Source organism: Phyllopteryx taeniolatus, chromosome 13, assembly GCF_024500385.1.
Source record: "Phyllopteryx taeniolatus isolate TA_2022b chromosome 13, UOR_Ptae_1.2, whole genome shotgun sequence".
Lineage (NCBI taxonomy): Eukaryota > Metazoa > Chordata > Actinopteri > Syngnathiformes > Syngnathidae > Phyllopteryx > Phyllopteryx taeniolatus.
This window is the reverse complement of record NC_084514.1, coordinates 11895126-11918524: the sequence shown is the minus strand read 5'-3', so window position 1 is coordinate 11918524 and position 23399 is coordinate 11895126. Positions and strand designations below refer to the sequence as shown.

Genomic DNA, 23399 nt, shown 5'->3' with positions numbered 1-23399 from the left:
GACGTCACTTCCTGTGGAAGTCTCTAAAGTACTATCAAATTATCTAACGTAAAATAAACGTTCATTAAACTGTGTACTATTATTAACATTTATATTTTGTTGTGAAAGTGTCACATCCACTTATTTAAATTATGTTTGATTGAATTGAATAATTATTTCAGGTCTCTTAAACATAATAGCAAATCAATAATGTAGGTCGGTAATTGATATCCATTCTGATTAGTTTTTTTAAAAATTAAGTCTCACTGATCTCTTTTTATATAATGGAATCTTTTGTTTGTCTGCTTGTTTTTTTACTTGTATTTCATTTGTATTATCATCATTTAAATTGAATTCATTGTATTCTATAACATTGTGAATTCCATTAAGAAAATTGTGCAAGCTATGTCAGCTCGAATATCTGATATTTGTATGTCTTTAATTGTCAATTACAATAAAACAAAACAACAAATACAACAGTTCATTTATGTTTCACATGATCATATACATTATATTTATCATTAATACCAAATAGGCTTACAAGAGTAGAGATAGTGACAGCTATTCAACCCCTGGCAGGCAAACCGTGGATAAATCCAAGATAAGAAAAGTTTAAAAAAAAACAAAAAAAAACATTTAATGCTACGTGCTCCATGAACTACATTGAAAACAACATCGCTCACGTCTCACAGATGACAGCGTATACAATTGTGTGTGAAAACGAAGGTGATGCCTACAACCCTGATGTGCCGACACTGCAGCAGAGGTTCAGGAGCAAAAATCACATAAATACATAAATACTTTGGCTCTTATTTGTCAAATGTATATTTGAGTTCTTTTTAATTCAAGCAGACAACATTTTTGATTTGCATTTTTGGTTGGCTGGAGGAGGATAATTTAAGTTTGGCTTTATTTCATGAATAAGAATACGATTAGAATAGAAATTGACTATTTTATTTGAAAGTAAGCTTCAACCAAGCATCTTTTTTCAGTGTTTAAAATGTTTTTGCTACCTGCAGAAATGCAATTTCATGTTGTCTGTAGCAGTTCATTGTTTTCATAAATGCAATACACTTTACAATTACAGTTCAACATATTTTGTTGTTTTTAAATGAACGATATATGCAGTGTTATCCTCACTTTAGATGTTAAAAGGGTTTTGTGGCTCCTGGTGTTTTTTTTTTTCCTTCTTTTTTTGTGGGAGACAATCGAAATGTATAGTATACAGGTACAGCTCATTAAATTAGGATATATTTATCCTAGGGCGGCACAGCAGAAGACTGGTTAGCACATCTGCCTCACACTTCTGAGGACCGGCGTTCAAATCCCGGCGTTCAAATATGCTCCAGCACGCCCATGACCCTAGTGAGGATAAGCGGAACGGAAAATGGATGGATGGATGGATAGTTATTCTAATTTATTGAGATAACATACCTAAATAAATTGTGCAACAGAGGCCTGCAGATGGCTATACAGTAGATGTGATTATTATTTTTTTGTTCTTAAATTTTTAGTGTAACTGTGTGAGGCTTCAGGCTTTGTCCATATTGCATTTTCCAGCGAATACACCACATCTGTAGTAGTCATCTGCAGGCTTCTGTTGCACAATTTATTTAGGTATTTCATTAACTCAAATCATTTCTCTAATTCCATGAGATGTACCTGTAAATGATCATCCTCCAGGAGGGGTGATTCCATAGTTTTTGGCAGGGCTTGTTTATGGTGAAGCTTTGTTAAAAGGTAACGGACTGTAACTTCCAGGAAGAGGTGGTGGAATCAAGTGGGGGTGCACACAGTTTTTCTGCCCGCCATTTATGTGCCCCGTTGCCCCTCACCCATGTTTTCACACTCCTTATTTATTGCAGTGGGCGGTGACTAGCCGAGCATATGTTGCTGATCAGTAAGATAATTATGTATTATTCCTGGAAATTAAAGTATTTTTTATTCCAGAAATTTACCTGTGAGTATTTATTTATTTTTATTTTTTTTTGCTCTCCCATATTTTCTGCCCGTGGCATTTTCATGACAATGGTTAATTCATTAATATCCAATTGTTGTACTAAATAGTTTTGCGAAATATAAGAAAACATACTCTTTTTGTTGTTGTTGTTGTCGGTGCTATGTTAAGTTGTATCTGCTACATTTTGTGTGCATTCCCACTTCTGAAATCAATGTGTATTTAATTACTGAGCATGGCTGCCCTCCCTGTGGCAAGTAACTTCTGGGCACCTGTTCGCCTCTCGCAGACCCCCCCCCCCCCCCTGCTAAGCCAGCTGTAGCTGCTGAATGGATGCGACTGCACTGATTGCGCTCCGCGAGAAACTGAGAAGACGCAGTCTACCTCGAATCATCAACACGTCATATAATGTTTCAGCATAGGCCCCTCCCCCTGTCTCCTTTCCCCCTCGCTCTACCTCTCCTTTGACTCCTGGACAGAGGCGGCACAACACTGGTGCGCGGACCGCGGAGGGCACGGGCAGAAGATGGCTGACGAAGCCCGGCAGGGCAAGCCCTCGGCGGCATCGCCAGCTTCCCACGGGCCGCTGAGAAGCCGCAAGACATCCGCCGTCCGGCGCGTGTAAAGAGGAGAGAAGTATCGGCGACAAAACATGGCAGAGATGGAAAAAGAAGGCAGACCTCCGGAAAATAAAAGAAGCCGAAAACCAGCCCACCCGGTGAAAAGGGAAATTAATGAAGAGATGAAGGTAATGGATCTGCATGCTGTTTGCGCGTGGAGTGCTCGCGAGGAGCATGCGTGTTGAAGCGCCAGTCGCCCCTGCTGCTAATGATGCGCCCGAGACTATTATGTTGCACGCGAGACCAACTTCAAATGTGTGTTACATTGGAAATGCCCAAGTTCTATTGTTTTGAGTCGCATCTTCATGCTATCGCTTCTCGGTTTGAACAAGTTGGAAAGCAGAAAGACTCGCCGAGCGTTGGTCTCTGTGGCTTTGTGGCACCCATTTCGCCGGCCGTGTTTCCATACAAATCGACGCGCCTCGAGCCTCCGCTACTATTCTTACTACAAACGCAACGCGCGGAAAGCGTTGAAAGCGGGGTGGGGGGGGGGGGGGGGCTGAGTCAATTGGAGCGTGCGTTTGTATGCGTGTGTGCTGCGCGGTGTGTGCTGATCCAGATGTGCGTCCGTCGCCAGCTTTACGCGCTCGTCCACAAGAGCACATTGTCTTCCGTGTTGGGCCTGCAAAGGTTCGGCGCCTACCCCCCCCCCCCAAAAAAAAACAACAACAAAAAAACACGTCCGTTCCATGAGTGGCTTTTTGTCCGGTACTTGAGCCCGGTGCGGTTAATTGAGGAGAAGCAAAGTGATGCTGCTGGCGTTTGGCGTGTGTGCAGCGAGAGACATGCAGATGTTCTTGTGTGTCGCTTTGTCTGCCATCTCGGCCTTGTTTTGACACATTTCGACCAGTCACATTCAAAACACTCCTCTGGGTGGATATTTAGGCGATCACACGTGGGCTAATTGTGGGAATTGTGATTTTCGGCTGTCAGGAAAAGCGCTGGGCTGCTGGCTCTCAGCGAGACCTGAAACAACCCTTTTGTTTGGACCCATCCGGTATGAGGACGCCTCCATGTGTCTCTATTACCCTAAAATATATACGTTTTTTTAAAATAAATGTATTCCGATGTAACATGGATATATTTTTTATTGATTATCATGATTATTACTGGTGTATTGTATATTGTCGTAATAGTACACGAAAATCATTTTTTGTTGCATACCGTTTCATTCATCATTCCTTGTTAACATAGTTTTCTTTGACCTGCTCATTCTTAGTGGGGGTGTCAGACTGGGGGGGGGGGGGGGGAAACAAAAAACTATCAGTATCATGTTATCACAATACAATACTGCATTTATTTTACCACCTATAATTGGAATTCATTGACTTTAAAAACTAATTTACACCAACTCGTGAGCCTCAGTACACGGGATCAGTCAAAACATTAGACAGCTGTCAGTATAATGCAGAACAGTTACCGCAAACCACATAGAAAAACATAGTTCAATTAATTCCTCTCTGACCGTGTCAATCAAACCTGCTGTGTACTATTAACTTTAAAATGTTGTGAGAGCTGTAACTAATGTTGTGACGAGGCCAATGTAAGAGGTACTGTATATCTTTTTTTAAAATACAAAATGTTAGCCCTCTCCCTCAAATGATGTGTCTTGTGTTGGGATATACTGTAGGTCATCTTTCAGTGTTCTTGTGATGTAGACCTTTGTTACACAAGAAGCGCTCAGGTTTGTTTGTCATAAGTGCCATTGGTAAATACAGTATCATGACAACAGAATCCTCGCAGGGCGATCATTCAGATGACGAAACTTCGGCATACTGTAATTCACCAAAATAATACTTGGTCAATGTGAAATGGCGATTAGCAGACAGTGCTGCACGGGTAAAGCGGAGAGAAAACACTACGGAATTGCTTTCGATGTGAGGAGAAGTTGCATTAAATGGATGTGGTTAAGGTGTCAAAACACTTGAAAGTGAAGACACAATCAAGAGTAGCTCACTACTCAACCTTGAATTTTTTTTTATTTTTTGTTTAAAGACCCAAACAGGCTAAAAAAAAAAAAAAGGTGTGTTTTTTCACCTTCATAAAGTATAAGCAATTGTTAACATCGTATGTACAGTAATTCATCCCCTCTGAAACCTAATGGCAAGGAAATTGACACAACATGTTCTATTCTATATTTCTACATCATTTCATCTTTAATATTTTATCCCAAAGCTGGAGGGGAAAAAAACACAGGCACATACACAAATACACAATGTTCCCTTGTGAGTACTCCGCTGGAAATCTTAACAGTCTGACAGTGTTTCCTTCATCTAGCTGCAGCTTAAATGTGTGCCATGGCAAACTAAGCTCTGGTGAGTAATCACGAGGAAGAAGGAGTGGGCATGGAGGCGAGAGGGGGGGCAAAGAAAGAGGGGAGAAAGGAATGTATGGCACACAGGGCTGGTTAAGCTGTAAAAACTGTAACCTGAGCGTCTCCAACGGATCAAATATCAAGGAAAGGAGAGGGAAATGAAAGCAGAGTGGGAAAAGGGTCAATAAAGTAGCGAAGGGAAAAGTGGATAAGCTATCAGCAAAAGGGAAAGTTCGCATGTGGCTTTGGGAATTTTGGGTTCTGTGACCTGCTGTGGTTTCTAGCCGCTGTCATCATTAGTGGAAGCCATAATGGCTATATTGGTCTTACTGCAGGAGTAAAGAGGCTTGAGAAGCCTGCTGGATTTAGAATGTGTTTTTTTTTTAATTATCCGCTCCTGAAAATATTGCAGATAAATGCCAATGTGCATTTTGCATCTACATGGATAGTCGAGGAATGTTAGCCATTTTTTTACGTTTTCTGAACCTGAAATAACTTCAGGAGTTACAGCATGATTGTTCGCTACGTGTGTGAGGAGAATCCTGGACCTGTTCCATTACAAAACTGCTTCAAGATGCAGTTTGGCCCAAAAGTATTTTGACAATTGCAGCATTTTTATGATTAGACCACCACAACGGAGTCGTAACAGAACAATCAAGATGTGACAGAAGTGTAGACTTAAAGCTTTAAGAGGTTTTACAAAAATACGTGATTCACAGTTTTTGAATGACAGCCTAAATGTTTGTTGATTGACTGATTGAGTTTTCATGTATATTTTACAGTACTATATAACATTTGGTAGGTTTACATTAAAGCACAACATACAGTATTCCCAAATTAATATCAGATCAAACGGGTCAGTCATTCCATGTTATAACTCTTGAAAGTCACATGTCAACCTCATGGTGGTGCTAGAGTAAAAGTGGGGTGATCACTCAAGTCTTACATGGCAAGGCTGAAGGAGAGTGGTCAGCAATGTCGCCTCGCAGGAACAAGTGGAGGTGTTCAGATCTTGGCTTGGATCTTATGGGGAGATTTCTGAGAGTCCATGTCAATGTCTACTCAACTCCAAAGTATTGGAACCGTGAGGCTAATTCCTTTTGGAACAAAAAATATTTGGGTTTGACATCAGAAGATGAATATGAGACAAGAGAGCAATATTTCATCCTTTATTTCAAGGAATTTACATCTGGATTTGATACACAACGCATTGTTCATGTGAGCAAACATATTGCAACATTTGGCTGACAGGTGTTTTTTTTTTTTTTGTGTACTATTACATTGATTATTCAAACAATTGGTACAGGAACTTGCCAAAAGTATTTGCTCACCTGCCAGATATGAATTTAAGTGATATCACATTCTTAAGTCATAGGATATAAGACATCGGTCCACACTTTGCAATTTTAACAGCTTTAACTCTTCTGGGAAGGTTCTCCACGAGGTTTAGGAGGGTGTTTATGGGAATTTATGACAATTTTTCCAGAAGCACATTTGTGATGTGACCCACTGATGTTGGACAAGAAGGTCTGTCTCTCAGTCGCCGCTCCAATTCATCCAAAAGTGTTCGATAGGGTTGCGGTCAGGATTGTACAGGCCAGTCAAGTTCTATCCATCCATCCATCCATCTATCCATCCATTTTCTCTACCGCTTATCCTCACAGGTGTCGCGGGAGTGCTGGAGCCTATCCCAGCTATCTTCGGGCAGGAGGCGAGGTACAACCTGAACTGGTCGCCAGCCAATCGCAGGGCAAGATGTAGATTTCTCTCGTCATTTTACAAAAATAGTGTTAATATTACCATGGAAAACCATGACATTTTGTGGGAATAAAGTCCTAATGTTAGGAGAAAAAAAACTAATAAGAATAAAGTGCTAATATAACAACAACTCCTGTAATTTTTGCAGCAAAAAAAAGGTCCTCGTGTTACACGAAGAAAGTCAGTTCATCCACATAAAACTCTCTCATCCATGTCTTTATGAACCTTGATTTGTGGTCTGATGCAAAGTCATGTTGGCACAGGAAGGGGCTATCTACAAATTGTTCCCACAAATTTGGAAATGTCTAAAATATTAGCCCCTGAGCTCCGATGAAAGAGAACTCTGAGTGCTTCATCATGCCAAGAGATTTTGGACAGTCAGAAAGTTTGGGGATTACTCCTTCCTCTTCCAACATGTCTGTGCACCAGTCCAAGAAGCAAGGTCCATAAAGACATTCATGAGAGAATTTGGTATGGAGGAACTTGACTGGCCTGCACATAGTCCTGACCTCAACCCAATAGAGCACCTTTGGGTTGATTTCGAGTAGACAGTGAGTCAGGCCTTCTCATCCAACATCAGTGTTCGACCTCACAAATATGCCACTGGAAGAATGGGCAAAAATTCCCACTCCTAAACCTTGTTGAAAGCCTTCGCACAAGAGTTGAAGCTCTTGCAGCTCCAAAGGGTAGACCAACATCCAAGATCAAGATCACTTGACACAAAAATGATGATAAACTGTTATTTCTAAATAAGCACTTTCAAAATCCTCTGCCCTCTTAAGCCCATGCTGTTTTCCCCAAAGTTACAGAAAATAATTATACAACCTGCCATACCAGTGATGAGAAACATTTTACGCACAGAATACGTTCTAAAATAATATATTTTGCACTTTATGTTGGAAAATTACTTGGTCAAACATCGTTCTGTAATACATAGTCATTCACAAGAGCCAAAAAGACACAAAAATGCAACGTAGCACATACTGTATATGGTAAAGATACAGCTGCCCGTGATTATGCACATGGCCAGCAGGTGGTTTCGTGTACAATGAAGCATCAAGAAATGAACCATTACTTGAACCAATCGCTGAAGTGTTACGAAGCTTCATCTTGCCATCACTACTGACCATGAATCAACATGACAGGATATGGACACATGGGGTGAGACAAGATGACCTTTGACATATGAGAATGCCAACTGACAAAGACAAAGACAATGACACCTGACAATGACAATGACTTGACAGAAACCGGGGAACTAAATACAACAAATTGGCGAGACAAGACACCTGGGCAAGACACAAGTGGCTGGAGGGAGCTGATTGGTCGACACAAGGTAGAAGGTTGATGAGAACCATTATTATATGGCCAGGGCCACTTGTTGCTTGGCAGAATTCGTAGAGCACAATCATACTGTATATCAACGACATACTATATATACTGTCCATACTATATTAAAACTGTCTGTGGCTGATCAGTGTATAGTTGCTTTCTCTGTTGCCATCCAGAGCCAACATTTGTGCTTCTGCTTTGATAAAACGCCAAGCAGGATTAGATTCCACTCGTTCTAATCCTTCCACTTTCTCCAAGTTGTGGGGTGACACAAGGGACAGGGCGCTCGGAAGGAAAGTGAGACCGAAAGAAAAAGGTGCTGTTTTCTTCTCCTTTGCAGTTTTTTTTCTTTGCATTAGATTACATTTAATGTGACTGCCACTCTTTTTGTCCAATGGGAACCATTGGTTTGATGCTGTGGTTGTGCACTTCGACACTACCTACAATATTAAGCCACACTCTTCACCTAAGATAAGGAAGTCATAGTTCATGATGATGAAAAAGAATAAAGTCAGTCTGCATTTTACAAAAATTAAGTGGTATAAAAACATACCTGCAAAATGGACTTAAATATCTTGTTAAGTTCAAGGACACTTGTGAAATGTTCTCACGGAATCATTTCTTCAAAAAACTTTGATACCTCCTATGACAGTAGGTGGTGATGTTCAGAGTCAGGCCCTAGGGGGGGTTTGAAGAAAAAAAAAAAAAAGGCCCACGTGGTCATCAAAGTTGCTTGTTGCTCATTGCACACACACGCATACCTAATTTTGTTATATTGCTGCCAAAAACAAGATGCTGGGCCAGTGCTATGTTAGCCGTTGACTGACTGAGCTGTGATGGCTATCTTAGCTGGCTATGACCTTTTGAAAAAATTCCAGTGCGTGTCGTTAAATTTTTGTTGGGCATCTTGAATGCTGACAAATGCTTTGCTTCCATACAGGAATAAATCAATAAATAAAATAATTTTTTTTGCGCTATGTTCATGTGGATTTACGAGATGTAACATGACATCAAACAGAAGAGATGCATTTCAGTTTTTGAACGATCCGGGGGGGAATGTCACTTCTGTGGATGCTCCCGTGTTTGTGATCTCAAAAGTAGCATCACTACTGAAAAGCTATTTGATGTTAAAAACTGAGAAATGCAATTAAACTTGTCACATCGATACTGCCCATGATCAATTAAGAGACTATTAGTGCAAAATGCAGTGTCACATAGATGGGGCTTTTGACGGCAAGGAAGTGGAGAACACAAGTGCAGGGAAGCAGGGAGGCAAGGCAGGAGTCTCAAAAATGATAATTCCAAAACAAAGGCAAACTAGGATAATGGAAAAAGCTAACTAAACAAAGTCCCAAAACTGATAAAGTAACACTGGAGTAAACCTAAAACTGCAAACAAGACATGACGACAGATATAACTGAGCGACACAACTAGCAACTACGACATATGACAATGACAATGAAGTGACCAGGACTGAAAGTAACCAGGGAACTAAATGCACACAAATTGACGAAACAACGAACACCTGGACAAGACGAGTGGCTGGAGGGAGCTGATTGGTCGACACAAGGTAGAGGGTTGACGAGAACAGGTGGACACAATAACTAACTGAGCGCACAAGACATGCACGACATCGGACACAGGGAAAACATGATACCAAACACAATCCAAACCAAAACATAGACCATGATATGCAGTTTATGCTGTCATACTGGATGACCACGTTCCAGCTCTTTTGGCAGCAACAGTGAGATTGGCAATGTCTGCATGTTAAAAATAGTTACATACACAGTACAGCTGTCCTGTTCAGCTGCACGGTGGTGCAGAATGGTGGATCTGCATGCCTTTTTATGAGGGAACTTTTTGCTGTTCCGATATTCTGAATGATCACATTTTAAATGCTTTACACAATGATGTTCCTTTTCACACCGAATGTACATGAATGGGATGCTCCAATTTCATCTTCCCTTGAATTGGAATGTGGCTTACCTTCATGTGACATCCACCCATTGTCCAAGCCACCATTGTGGTATTTCATATCAATACAGATCAATAGCTACTGTCAGTGGTCATTAACAATGCCTGCTCAGCACCCAGTGACTCAGTGACTCCTTGGCCTCGTTGAATTTGTTCCATTTTATTTTATTAAACAATCCATCCAATCTATACTATTTATACATTATAGGTATTTTGAAAAACTGCAATGTCACTGCTTTCTGTTGAAGAGATAAGGTAAATAGTTTAGTATTTTTCAGGATTTTGGGGTGCCCTGCGGCCCTGTATCCCGCTAGACTAGATAAGCCCCTGCACTGAGTAGGAGCTGAATCCCATCTCCCCATAAAAAAACGAAACAAGAGCAATCTGTTGGAAGCTGACTATTTTAAAAGCAGTTATACTTGAGGGTCATTATTGTGATATGTTCACAAATCGGACCTTGACACAGAGCAGAATCATTTTTGTTTCTGAAACAGAATTATCTTTATTCAGCGTTATGAAAAGAAATTTTTGCTACTGGAAGTGTACATGCTGCTGCCTTTCATTCAGACGGTATGTGTTCAATTCCTCGTTAGTGGTCCAATACTGAACCACTGATGGTGCCAAGCCCGGATAAAAAAAAGGGTGGGGTGTATCAGGACGGGCACGCGGCGTAAAAACTTTCCCAAACAAATTAAGTGACTGGCTGTGGTGACCCCTGATGTGATAAGCCAAAAGTCACAACTACATGAAGAGATGGTTTGTTAGTATTTTAGTTGGAAGTACTTTCTTTCTGTCTTTGAATATTTAGAAAAACTCTGCATAAAAACAATCTATTATTATTATTAGTTGTAGTCATAGTAGTGGTAGGGATGGTGGACACCCATGGGGGATGTGGGTGTTGTAGGCCCACCACTTTTTCAACAACCGCTGCAGGTTTGACACCACTGGTCAGTACTTTAACCACAACTTAAAGGTTGTATTTAAAATCCAATTTTTGGTTTATAAAGGCAAAAACCACAAAATAACATAACACAATTGTGCAAATACTGGAAATGTACGTTCCTGCATACTTGTGCTTTGGGCCAATAGGTTTGACAACTGTATTATTGCTTACTGGACGTTTTCACTTTAGTTTTGCCATTGATATCCTTTATATTTTTAAATAAAATTTGATACTATAATTGGCTTAATTCTTTAATAAATGATTTTAAGTAATTGTAATTTCGGATATGGTGCTTTATATTTTGTAACACACCCCACAAACTGTCTAATTCTGTCACTGCTTTTCACCTTTTGTTTGTTTGCAGAGTTTTGCAGAGAACACCATGAACGAGCTGCTGGGGTGGTACGGCTACGACAAGGTGGAGCTGAGGGATTCAGACAACTTGGATATAGGCGAAACACCGCAGCACATTTCTGTCCTTAAAGGTGCTAGATACTAACAACTATGAGGGATGCGCATTTACTACATTAAAATGTAATGTAAATTACATTGGCAGGTCATACATTTGTTACTTGGGCCTTAATGAGGTCTTACTCGATTTAATTCAAATCTTAATACCACTACAATGACATCATCTGGAGCAGCAGTTCAGAATCAATATTTATCTAATAATGGGACAAAAACTTTAAAAATGAATAAAATACATCATACATCCCTGAAATGATGATTATTCAATATACTGTATTCATTTGTGGAGATGGCTACAATTGTGTTTTGCTATTTGAATTCAGCCGTCACAGTTTTCAGAGGATGGAAAAATGCTGACGTCATCGAACGGAAGCAAGGTTGCCCCTCTGAGGTGAATTTGAAGTCTGATTCGTTAAAGAAACAGTCCCAATGCTAATTTTGTTAATCAGCAAGAAGTACCTTTTCCAATCTGGTGGAAGCACATTAAATTGTTCTCCCTTGTTCTGCCTTGAGATACGAGAGACCCGACTTACGCGTTTTCGACATGCAAGTCATCATTTGGCTGATTTTTTGTTTTGACTTACGTGCAAAAATGTGAGATTCAATCGCTATATGGTGGCAGTGAACGAAACTCAACTCGCGTCAGAGCAAGCAGCAGTGTGGCAGATAGTAAACAATTCTTCCAAAAAGGAGGCTTCAAGCTGTTTATTTCCACTTCCAATTGAAGTTTACGACCAAAGTAAACATAAAACAAAGATAATTACATGTTGTGTATTAAAACAAACCATGTACCGTTGCCTTATAATAGTCGGTTTAGTTAACGCTAACAAAAAATGCAAAACGCAATTGACGGGCTAACGAGTAGCATCTGTGTCACAGTGTTGGAACCCTTTCATCAATGGATATTTGAACACAGACGGTAGAGCAACACATGGAGACACAAAAAATAACAATACTCAGATATATCTTTATCCTCTGCGTAGAACTACTGATATTACTATGGCTTACTGATATCAGTTGTGTCGTCTCCATGTATATCCGTATCTCTGTATTATACTGTCCCCAGGTGGCCACACGCACATACCAGAAGGAGTAGCACATTATCCATTGAATGGAAGCAAAAACTGTGGCATAAACTGTTTAATCCTTTAAACTCTACTTTAATTTTGTCATTACAGTATGTTTGTATAGTGCTTTTTTAATTGTTAAAACCCCATTCCAAAAATATTTGTAATTTGTTTGGTGCGAGGCTGGAATGGATAAATGGAATTTCCATTTATTTCAATAGGGAAAGATGATTTGAAATACAAGTATTTTAAGTTATGATCATGGTCACGAAACAAATTAAACTCGTATCTCACTGTACGCTGCTGGCAAAGATAGATGAGCAAAGATACATTATTTGTAAGAAATAAATGAGAATTGTCAGACCGATTGGGTGAAATTGGATAATTTATTGCGGCACACCTGATGATGCACACTCACGTGTTGCGGCATAGTGGTTGGGAATCACTGGCTTATGTCACATCGGCTGCGATTGGCTGACGACCCGTTCAGGGTGTACCCCGCCTCTCGCCCACAGTCGGCTGGGATAGGCTCCAGCACGCCTGCGACCCAAGTGAGGATAAGCGGTATGGAAAATCAATAGATGGATGTTACATCGGTCAGCATTACTGATGTTGAACGCCTCGTGTGGATTTGATTGACATGGGAGTCAATCTTAACTCCTGCTAACAGCCAATCAACGTCGGTGCAAAATAAAATCTTTAAATTAAAACAACATTAATCAACATAAACAACAAGCCCAAATCGTTTGTTGAATCATAATGTGTGGCGCGGGATGAAGTGGAGTTACTGCTGAATTTAACATTTTAATGTATTGGGTAGTTTACAAAATCTGATCTACAACATAGTGTTAAATATCAACTGAAATAAAAACAGAATACATCCATCCATCCATTTTCTGAGTCGCTTCTCCTCACTAGGGTCGCGGGCGCGCTGGAGCCTATCCCAGCTATCATCGGGCAGGAGGCGGGGCACACCCTGAACTGGTTGCCAGCCAATCGCAGGGCACATACAAACAAACAACCATCCGCACTCACATTCACACCTACGGCCAATTTAGAGTCTCCAATTAATGCATGTTTTTGGGATGTGGGAGGAAACCGGAGTGCCCGGAGAAAACCCACGCAGGCACGGGGAGAACATGCAAAGTCCACACAGGCGGGGCTGGGGATTGAACCCCGGTCCTCAGAACTGTGAGGCTGACGCTCTAACCAGTCTTCCACCGTGCCCCTTTTTATTTATTGATTAATTATCGTGACAGGCCTAGTAAAAAAAGTATTGTTCATGTTTATTAGACAAAGCTCATGGATGACTCGCCAATTACACTCAGATCTGGGGCCGCTATAAAAGTTTACATTTTAAAACACCAATGCTTTAGTAGTAGTATATATAATAGTTATCATGTTGTCAAAAAAGGGCATGGTCCACACAAGATAGAGATGGAGTTTGTTTTAAAAACAAAAAGGACTTTGGACGTGAACATGATGAGCCTGTAGTAAAATGAAGCATGTAACTTTATAAAATGTTTTCCTTTTTTGTGGTGTGAGCTGTCCTGTCGTATTTCACATTTCGTGATAGTCAGACAGAACAATGCAGTGTATTTTCAAAAATACATATTCTCTGTTTAAGTTGCATTCAAAGCCAAAACCCACTGTCAGAAAACATACACGATTTATTAATTCTGGCATGCACCGAACAGAAAGTTGCCCCGTAATTCACATTTTTTAGGTTCTTTGCTCTGTCGTGATAGAGGGTGCAGTGAGGGCTACAGCATCTCATCAGGTTTCCTTGTATTTCCATCACACAGAAAACTTGTTGCCAAAAATTCCAGCTTCAAGACAGAGCAGCGCAGTTTCTCTGGATGGAGCCAACAGCTCCCAGTCTCTGCTAAACTCCAGAAATGGAGTGTCAGAGCACCCCACTATACACTCCACCTCTACAACCAGCACCAAGGAACATGGCAACCAGCCCATCACTGTCCCAGTGATACCCCCGCCACTGATCAAGCCCCCAACAGGTACCGACAGCTTTTTTTTTTTTTTTTTTTTTTTTTGCCCTCTTTGATTTACACAACCACAGACATACAGTAAGACACACATGAATCTATATCGCTTATCGGAGTTGGGATCACATTGGCAAATCTCAAGCAATTCCCAGGTCATTTTGTCTTGGGCATGTCAAGTCACAGATCATCTCCAAGTTAAGTCGCCAGTTATCTCAAAGTCAATTCAAGTCCTGTGATAAGTCACCTTAATAATGCTCTTGGAGCCATATTACAATATTGTGATTTTTTTTTACATGAGTTTTATTGTTGTTTTTGTTTCAATGACCGCCAGAATAGGGATAAATATAAGCTCCAGGTAATGAGTGGGAGGTGTGTGAATCCGGACAGGTCTTCATAAAAAGACAAATCCAATAAGGTCAAATCGTTATATATTTAGACAATTCATCCCACCTGAATGCATGTACAACACCTCATCGTGTCTCAACTTAAGTCCTGAGTCTTTAACTCCCAAGTCTTTTCGTTATTGTCAAGTCACAAGGCATCAAAACAGTGACTCGTGTTGAGTTCAAGTCAAAATGACTGAAGTAACTGCCAATTAACCAACTTAGAGTTCCAGCTGACCTAACTTGCATGTTTGCGACTGTGGGAGGAAACTGGAGGACACAAAGAGAACCCACACAAACATAAAGTGAGCGTACAAACTCCACAACAAAAGGCTGATGTCCTGTGTTACATCAAAATTGACGGCCATCCATCTTTTGGAATAGTTGCAAAAAAAGCTACAGGAAGTCAATGTAAAGAAAAAGCACTTTCAGTTACTCCTTAATAAAAATGATGGGTTGAATTTAGAATTGTACAGCTTCAGGGCATTCGAATACAGAGGTTCAATTGTTCCCCAACCTTCTTTGCACCACGGTTAGGAGTCGGCATTTATTTATTTATTTTTTTGCCTCGCTTCTGCTTCCTCCTTCGCCGTTCGTGGTGCGTCCACGTCTGGGCGCGATGCAGGAGTGGGGGTCGGAGTTATTGTAGGCAGCCAGACCAGACTGCAGTTCCGTAGCTCCTCAATGAGAGTAGACTTTTAACTTCACAAAAGTAGTTCTGCCTGTGTCGAGCAGCAACCTACGACTGTATCTGTAGCAGAGCGGACTTGGTGCGTGAGAGTTAACTGTTTCGATAAACCCGTATTTGAAGTGGGACTCCTGATACAATGTTGTTTCGTTCGCGAACGTTTCGTTCAAAAGAACAAATCTTTTCAGTTAATGTAATGAGCTGAATTAGTTTATGAAATGATTTAGTTCTTTGAACTCTGCCGCCGTTAGCCAGCCCGCTCGGACCGGAAACAGAAGCGTTCGAGCCGGCTGGGACGGGAAACGGAAGCGTCATTCTTTCTCTGCGGCCCGGTAAAAAATGCCTCACGGCCCGGTACCGGTCCGCGGACCGGTGGTTGGGGTCAACTGCTCTACAGCACCTAGAGACAATAAAAATGGTCAATTCAGCATTCAAACTGTCCGTGTTCCCACGGCAGGCAGCAGGGACAGGTCTCTAATGAGCTTGCTACCTGCTGTACACCTTGTTTTTCTCCACCTGCTCAAAGTGTCAATATTGCCCCATAATCTCTCCAAGGAAATGTCCGTGCTCTGCCACCAGACTGCGGCATCATTATCTCTTGCGTCTGCTGTTGCACAGGAGGTCGGTACGCCCTTTGGAAGGTACGAGCCGCGTTGGCATCGCCGAAGAGGAGTCCCCGCTGGCCCTGCCATGGCAGGGGGGAAACAGATGGTGCGGTTCCACTTAAAGCCCAATACCCGGCCAACATCCCCTTCGAACAGCTCTCCCCTCAACCCCCACTTATACGCTGAATTATTCATGTACCCCGAAAAATCTGACAAAGGCCCTTTTGAAGTGCAGGTACATATACATATATCAGGAAAGTCTGAATAATTGTGAGAGTGTAGCTCCCTCCTAATGCAGATGTGCATGTTTTGAGATGGCCTTGTTACGAGGTAACAGGAAGGTGTTAAAAATTGAATAACAGTTCACCTCAAAATGCGTCTTTCCACGAAAATGAAGACTATATTGTATTGTGAGTCCACATGGGCCCTCGATCTTGTTCATTACACAATATTCCATTCATTTATTCCAAGCAATTTACACATACAGTCAATTTTCCTTTTTTTTATTATTATGAGCAGTGGGCATTAGTCCAGAAATAGAACACAAAGACAGATAAAGACTCTTAGATTTAGATGAGGAAGAGAGGAGAAATATCAGTTATGTACTTGGTGTCCATTGTCCTGTCTTAAGAGCTTGAGGGAGTGATTCTCTTAATTGTGAGTTAGTCTTTAACTTCAAATGGGATGGCCCTGTGGGTGCATTAATCCCAACAAGAGGTGAAAAGCCTGGCCAGCATATGATGAGAGGTTCAGCAGGGGCGAGAGACTAATGGCTGTGCTTTTTTTCCCCCCTCACACCCGCATAGTCATAATGTGAAAACTAGGAGCCACAGAGTGACTCTCAGAGGATCTCTCTTCACTTATCACAACAGCATCAGCACTAAAAGCCTGCAGCTCATCACTGGTCACAGAGCCACATCTTAACACCAAAGAGGCTTTTCAGTGTCACTGAGGGTCTCTTCAAATTATTTGTTGTCCACACTAACCACATTGCAGCACTGCTACATACATTTTAATGAGGGCGTTAAACATTTGTACGATTTTGAATAATATCTGAAGATAGTTGTATTTTCACTGGTTGCTCCATTCGGTATACCTGTACAATCTAATGAGATCCTCTACAATTTAGAGCTATTTTTTTTTATAAATCTGTCTTTAACAAAGATAATGTTGCTTGGTTTTGACTGCGACTGCCGGGGACCATTAATTTGTATATATATGTATATATATATATATATATATATATATATATATATATATATATATACACACACACACACACAAACACACACACACACACAGTATTATAATATTTTACCCATCGTACACTGAACAAAAATATAAACGCAACCTTTTTGTGAGCTGGACTTTCTTTTTCTACATACAAAATATTTCCCTCAAATATTGTTCACAAATCTGTCTAAATCTGTGTTGTCGAGTTAATCCATCCCACCTCACAGGTGTGGCATATCAAGATGCTGATTAGAGAGCATGATTATTGCACAGGTGTGCCATAGGCTGGCCACAATAAAAGGCTACTCTGAAATGTGCAGTTTTATCACACAGCACAACGCCACAGATGTCGCAAGTTCTGAGGGAGCGTGCAATTGGCATGCTGACTGCAGGACTGTCCACCAGAGCTGTTGCCCGTGAATTGAATGTTCATTTCTCTACCATAGGCCGTCTCCAAAGGCGTTTCAGACAATTTGTTAGTACATCCAACCGGCCTCACACCCGCAGACCACGTGTAACCACACCAGCCCAGGACCTCTACATCCAGCATGTTTACCTCCAAGATTGTTTGAGACCACCTGGACAGCTGCTGCAACAATCGGTTTGCATAACCAAATAATTTCTGCACAAACTGTCAGAAACCGTCTCAGGGAAGCTCATCTGCATGCTCGTTATCCTCATCGGGGTCTCTCGACCTGATTGCAGTTCGTCGTCGTAACCGACTTGAGTGGGCGAATGCTCACATTCGATGGCGTCTGGCACGTCGGAGAGGTGTTCTCTTCACAGAGGAATCCCGGTTTTCACTGTGCAGGGCAGATGGCATACAGCATTTGTGGCGTCACGCGGGTGGGCGGTTTGCTGATGTCAACGTCGTGGATCGAGTGGCCCATGGTGGCGGTGGGGTTATGGTATGGACAGGCGTATCTTATGGGCAACGAACACAGGTGCATTTTATTGATGGCATTTTGAATGCACAGAGATACCGTGACGAGATCCTGAGGCCCATTGTTGTGCCATTCGTCAACGACCATCACCTCATGTTGCAGCGTAATACATAATGCACGGCCCCATGTTGCAAGGATCTGTAAACAATTCCTGGAAGCTGAAAACATCCCAGTTCTTGCATGGCCAGCATACTCCCCCGGATATGTCACCCATCGAGCATGTTTGGGATGCTTTGGATCGGCGTATACGACAACGTGTTCCAGTTCGCACAGCCATTGAAGAGGAGTGGACCAACATTCCACAGGCAACAATCAACAACCTGATCAACTCTATGCAAAGGAGAAGTGTTGCACTGTGTGAGGCAATTGGTGGTCACACCAGATAGTGACTGGTGGGATTGAACCCCGCACCTCAGAACTGTGAGGCTGACGCTCTAACCAGTCGTCCACCGTGCCGCCAAATTATCCAATTTTATTAATTACAAATAAATCTATTTATGCCAGCAAAGAATCGTGACAATCAGAACAATGAAATGCACTTCCATTAGATGGCAGAAGGTATAATAAAGCTGTGTATCCATCTGACGCCGTTCATGCAACAAAATGAGTCAGGGCTTCCTGCAACTATATCACCTTTGTGTTCAATTCAATTCAGATTTCACAGTGAGTATGTCAATTTGTGGGAAAATTTAGATGAGATCATCATTTTGTCAGTATTTTTTTTTTTTGCGGTATACTGTGATATTTTTCTTATGTAAAATGGGTGCCTTGGCTCAATAAAGGTTGGAAAACACTGCTCTTGTCTAATTTTATGACTGTTCACAAACTTCATTCCTGCCCTTCGGAGGATGTTGCTATTGTCACTAACAATTGTTCTAGGGTCTTTCTTTATAGCGCACAAAAATACTCTGCTGTCAACTGATGTTTTATTTGGTCTACCTGTTTGAAGTCTGTTACTGAGTACACCACCGGCCCTCTCTTAGGTTTTGTGGGAATCTTTTGTTGTTGTTGTCGTTATCCTCCTAACTATAATTGCCAGACGAGTTACTATTTCACTATTTGTACTATGAAAACTACTGTAAAAGTTGTAATAATAATTTTAAAAATGCACCAAGCTTAAGGTGGACAAATACTTTTTTTTTTTTTTTTGCAGCACTGTAATATCTTTTATACTTTTAAGGTCTTTTTTTAGGTCTTGGATTTAAGTAGGATAAATGTATAGCTGCATCACAAATTGATGTTACTTTCCGAATGGATTGAAACTGTAACTGTAACTTAACAGTCAACAACTGCATGCTTTTCCAACAGATGACGATGCAATCAGTGTACAGATCATGTGCGCCTGGTGCCAGAAGATCGGCGTCAAACGTTACTCTCTGAGCATGGGGAGTGAGCTTAAGAGTTTCTGCAGCGAGAAGTGCTTTGCTGCCTGCCGCCGAGCCTATTTCAAGAGGAACAAGGTAAAGAAATCCCAACAATATCATTAGCAAGATGATGTCACGATACTTCTTTATTTAGCGTGTGTGCTGATCACTGAGACTGTTGTGAAAATAGTTCAGTTTAGTGCATGTACGTGTTCAAAAATTCAAATGTAAAAATGGAAATTGAAAATGCTTATAACTCATTGATTGGTCGTGAACGGTTATATGGAAGGAGCATTAGGGGATTGTACATGGTCCACTGTTTAGGTATTATACCATGTTTTGTTTTACGTGATGAAAAGATTGTTAACGTCCGTCTCATACATGCATACCCATACTGTATATACTAATTTTGACCTTTCTCTAAAAACACCCGTAACCAATGCCCATGGTGTATGATAGGATTTATCCGTTTTGATATCAGTTTTTCTCATTCCACCAGCATTTCGTTAAACAATTTCCTCTCTGTCTTGTACGTACTAAAGCTGGGATATAGAAGGAGTTACACTGTGAGTATGCTTTGTGCTGTCCTGCTTTTCTGTCCTGAAGTCAGTTATTCATCCAACACGATCACTTTCTCTGCACCCCACCAGCACAGCAAACAGCATTTGCGACACCAAGTTGTCCCCTTTTTCTTCCACTGTTGTTCATTGTCTGAATTTCATTGTGGATTTGACTATTTCAGCTCTCTTACTTTATCACTGCACTTGCTGTAAATGTATTGCCAATGCCAAGGCATGTTTGACATTTTGATGCCCAGAGTTGGGAATTAGTCACATATGTGCCGTTTACAAGTAAGACTCAAGTCTGAACCTTCAAATTTCAAGCAAGTCCCAAGTTACTGTGGCAAAAATCAAGTAAGTCAAGTCACCGACTAACTGATCATCACAAAAAGTTTATTTAAGTTCATTTCACCTATAAAAGTAAAATGAACAACAACTTAGAGTATGAACTCAAACGTATATGTACAACTTGTACTTATATTATTTAGGAAAAATACAAAGGCTATGTTTTTTTTCTCCAATGTTTCCATGAGTTACAGCTACCAAGTAGCATTGCTACTGTGATGATAATATGGAATATATGTAATCATTAGATTTCAAAATTCCATACATTGTTTTTGATGCCTGTCTGTTTCCCCAAATATATTAGTGTGTGTGGTAACGGGCAAATGAAAGGCCTTAACATTGTACTTTGGAGTGGCGGGCGGTGAGTTTGGGACCTGGGCCTTCAGTGACCTAATCACCTCTTAATAACACCATCACGTCACCAAATATAATATACAAAAATTCAAATCAGAGACAGAGGCATTCCCCCATTGAAGATTCTTACGAAAGCAAGAAGCACATTTACCTACTAATACATCAGCTATAAACAACTCCAAACCTCTCCAGTTATTGTATAACTGTATAAACTAAAATATAGCAGTTCGCAATCAATAATTATCTAATAACATGACAAAAAGGTCAAAACTTTCAATAAAATACACGGTATTGACCGGTGATGCTGATGGAGACGCAGCAGACCTCCTTTTTTTTCACCTGGCTGTCTGTGTAAGCTAGCTCATACATGCTGCTCTGAAAGTGCCCCAAAATTCTTTTCAGGGTTGAAAACAAGCCAGACAGTAATATGTTGGTTGGCCTAGCCCCACAAAGTCGAGTTTTTTTTTTTTTTTTTTTTTTTTTTTAATGTGGCCTTGAAAATGAATTGAATCATTTGTGTGATTTATAGTATGACAGAATAGGAAAATATCTTCTTTCTGAATGATAGCTCTGCTAGTCAACCATGACAGTGTTTTTTTCAGTACCTGTACAGTAAATCTAATGTGCTACCCTACAGTTTACAACAAAATCAACAGCTTCCATCCATCCATCCATCCATTTTCTGTACTGCTTATCCTCACTCGGGCCGCGGGCGTCCTGGAGCCTATCCCAGCTATCTTTGGGCGAGAGGGGGGGTACACCCTTCCAAGAGCCTTATTAATGCACATGAAGGATTATTATTTGTATTATTATTATGCAGGAATCAGCTGATACATATTTAAAATACACCCTATTTTCAATCCATCGATCCTCAATTTAAAGACATTTCATTTCTCCTATTTTACATCTATTGGCCTGATTTACAAAGAAAAAAAAAGGGTGCTCACTTTGATTGCTCACACGTAAAATTGTGAATGCTAAATTTGCATCTTTAAATACCAGATCTTAAAGCCATGTTTATACCTGACAATTGGTGCTTGCCACTGCAAATATTTTTTTGGATGCATTTTTAAACGCAGTATTACACAGGTTGGGCAAATACTGTTCATCCAATTCCCACACACTCGGGATGAGTTAAATCAACACAACATGGCTTTTATACGGTTGCTGACTTCCCTAAAATTCTCTGAACGATAGATTTCCTTTCTGTAACGCAATAATATCTTTGTTTGCCTCTTCCACTAATACTTCCAATTCCATCACTTCAAACTTTATATTCTGAATACAGTGCTTTCTAAAGCGCAAACCCCTTTTAATAAGGTGGTCTCTTGACTGTCTCCATCACTTTTACACCTGTTCCGACAGTGCAATCTGTTACAGCGAGTGAACATGCAATTTAACGCACGCTATTTGGGATCTTAGTAAAAGATCTCACGTGCCTCACATTTACTCACAACCTCACAGATAGATGTCTTCTTCTCACAATGTACAAAATAAAATAATTAAAATAAAAATATTTTTTGACAATGGGTGGCACGATGGCCTCACCTGTGTGGCGTTTGCATGTTCCCCATTGCCTTTGTGCTTTTTCTCCAGGTACTCCATTTTCATCCCAGATTCCAAAAACATGCTTGCTACAGTAGGTTAATTAAAGACTCTAAATTGTTCGTAGCTGCGAATAGTTGTTTGTTTATGTGTACCTTGCGATTGGCTGGCGACCAGTTCAGGGTGTACCCCGCCTCTCGCCCGAATTTAGCTGAAACAGGCGCCAGCATACCCACAAGCCTAGTGAGGATAAGTGGTTCAGAAAATGGATGGATGGAAATTTGTTGACAATGTTTGTTTTGTTTGGTGATGCACTTTAGAGCCAAAGCACCACATGTATCACCTCACATGTTTTTTAGGGATAATGTTAAGGTGGTTATGGAAAATTACTGTTACATAACCCATCGTCTCTTTCTGAAACATACTGGAGAAGCTGATTCCCCACCCTCTACAGCAGGGGTAGGCAACCTTTGGCACTGGTGCCACAGGTGGCACTCCCTGGCATAAACCCTGGCACACTGGGTGTTATGACAATCGTTGTTTTACTGTGGCCTGATTTATTGGGCTTGACTGACAGCTCCTGCCCACAATCCCTGCAATTTTGTAGCCATTCCAAAAGACCTGCGCATTGTGTGCCGAACGTCAAGTGTGCAGAACATCAAGTGTTAAGCTGCATTTTGAAGACCAAGGAGATAAAGCAGAGTCAACTGAATGTGCTGTGTCCGGGTATGTTAAACAAGCCAGTGCTCTCATAGTTTTTACCACCGTCCAAAATCACTGGACAGATGCAAGCTATCGAGTTGCGCATTACATTGCAAAGCATGGGATGCTGGATGTACTGTATGTGGGTATTATCACGATACAATTGTATCAGTTCAGACTGGACCCAGAAGCAGGCGGAGGCTGAAGAGGTTTGTGGAGAATGGTTTATTGAGATTGTATTCGGAGTGGACCTCTGGG

The 23399-nt window shown here is 41.0% G+C and overlaps 1 protein-coding gene across 5 annotated transcripts in view; it reads left to right on the top strand.

The window, feature by feature from the left end:
* Positions 1–2311: 2311 nt before the first annotated feature.
* The window catches only part of sobpa (sine oculis binding protein homolog (Drosophila) a), a 48910-nt gene continuing 27822 nt past the window's right edge, over positions 2312–23399 (top strand). Inside the window, exons 1-5 of one of the 5 annotated variants that reach the window (XR_009791562.1) lie at positions 2312–2684; positions 11245–11365; positions 14221–14430; positions 19580–19731; positions 20178–20201. Coding sequence is in view for 4 of the 5 variants with exons in the window: in XM_061795607.1 (XP_061651591.1) it covers positions 2589–2684; positions 11245–11365; positions 14221–14430; positions 19580–19731; positions 20178–20201 (603 nt within the window). In the remaining variant the exon portion in view is untranslated. Of the gene's footprint in view, positions 2685–10236; positions 10508–11244; positions 11366–14220; positions 14431–19579; positions 19732–20177; positions 20202–23399 lie in introns of those variants that run through there. The other 4 variants (XM_061795607.1, XM_061795609.1, XM_061795610.1 and 1 more) reach the window with 4 other exon arrangements.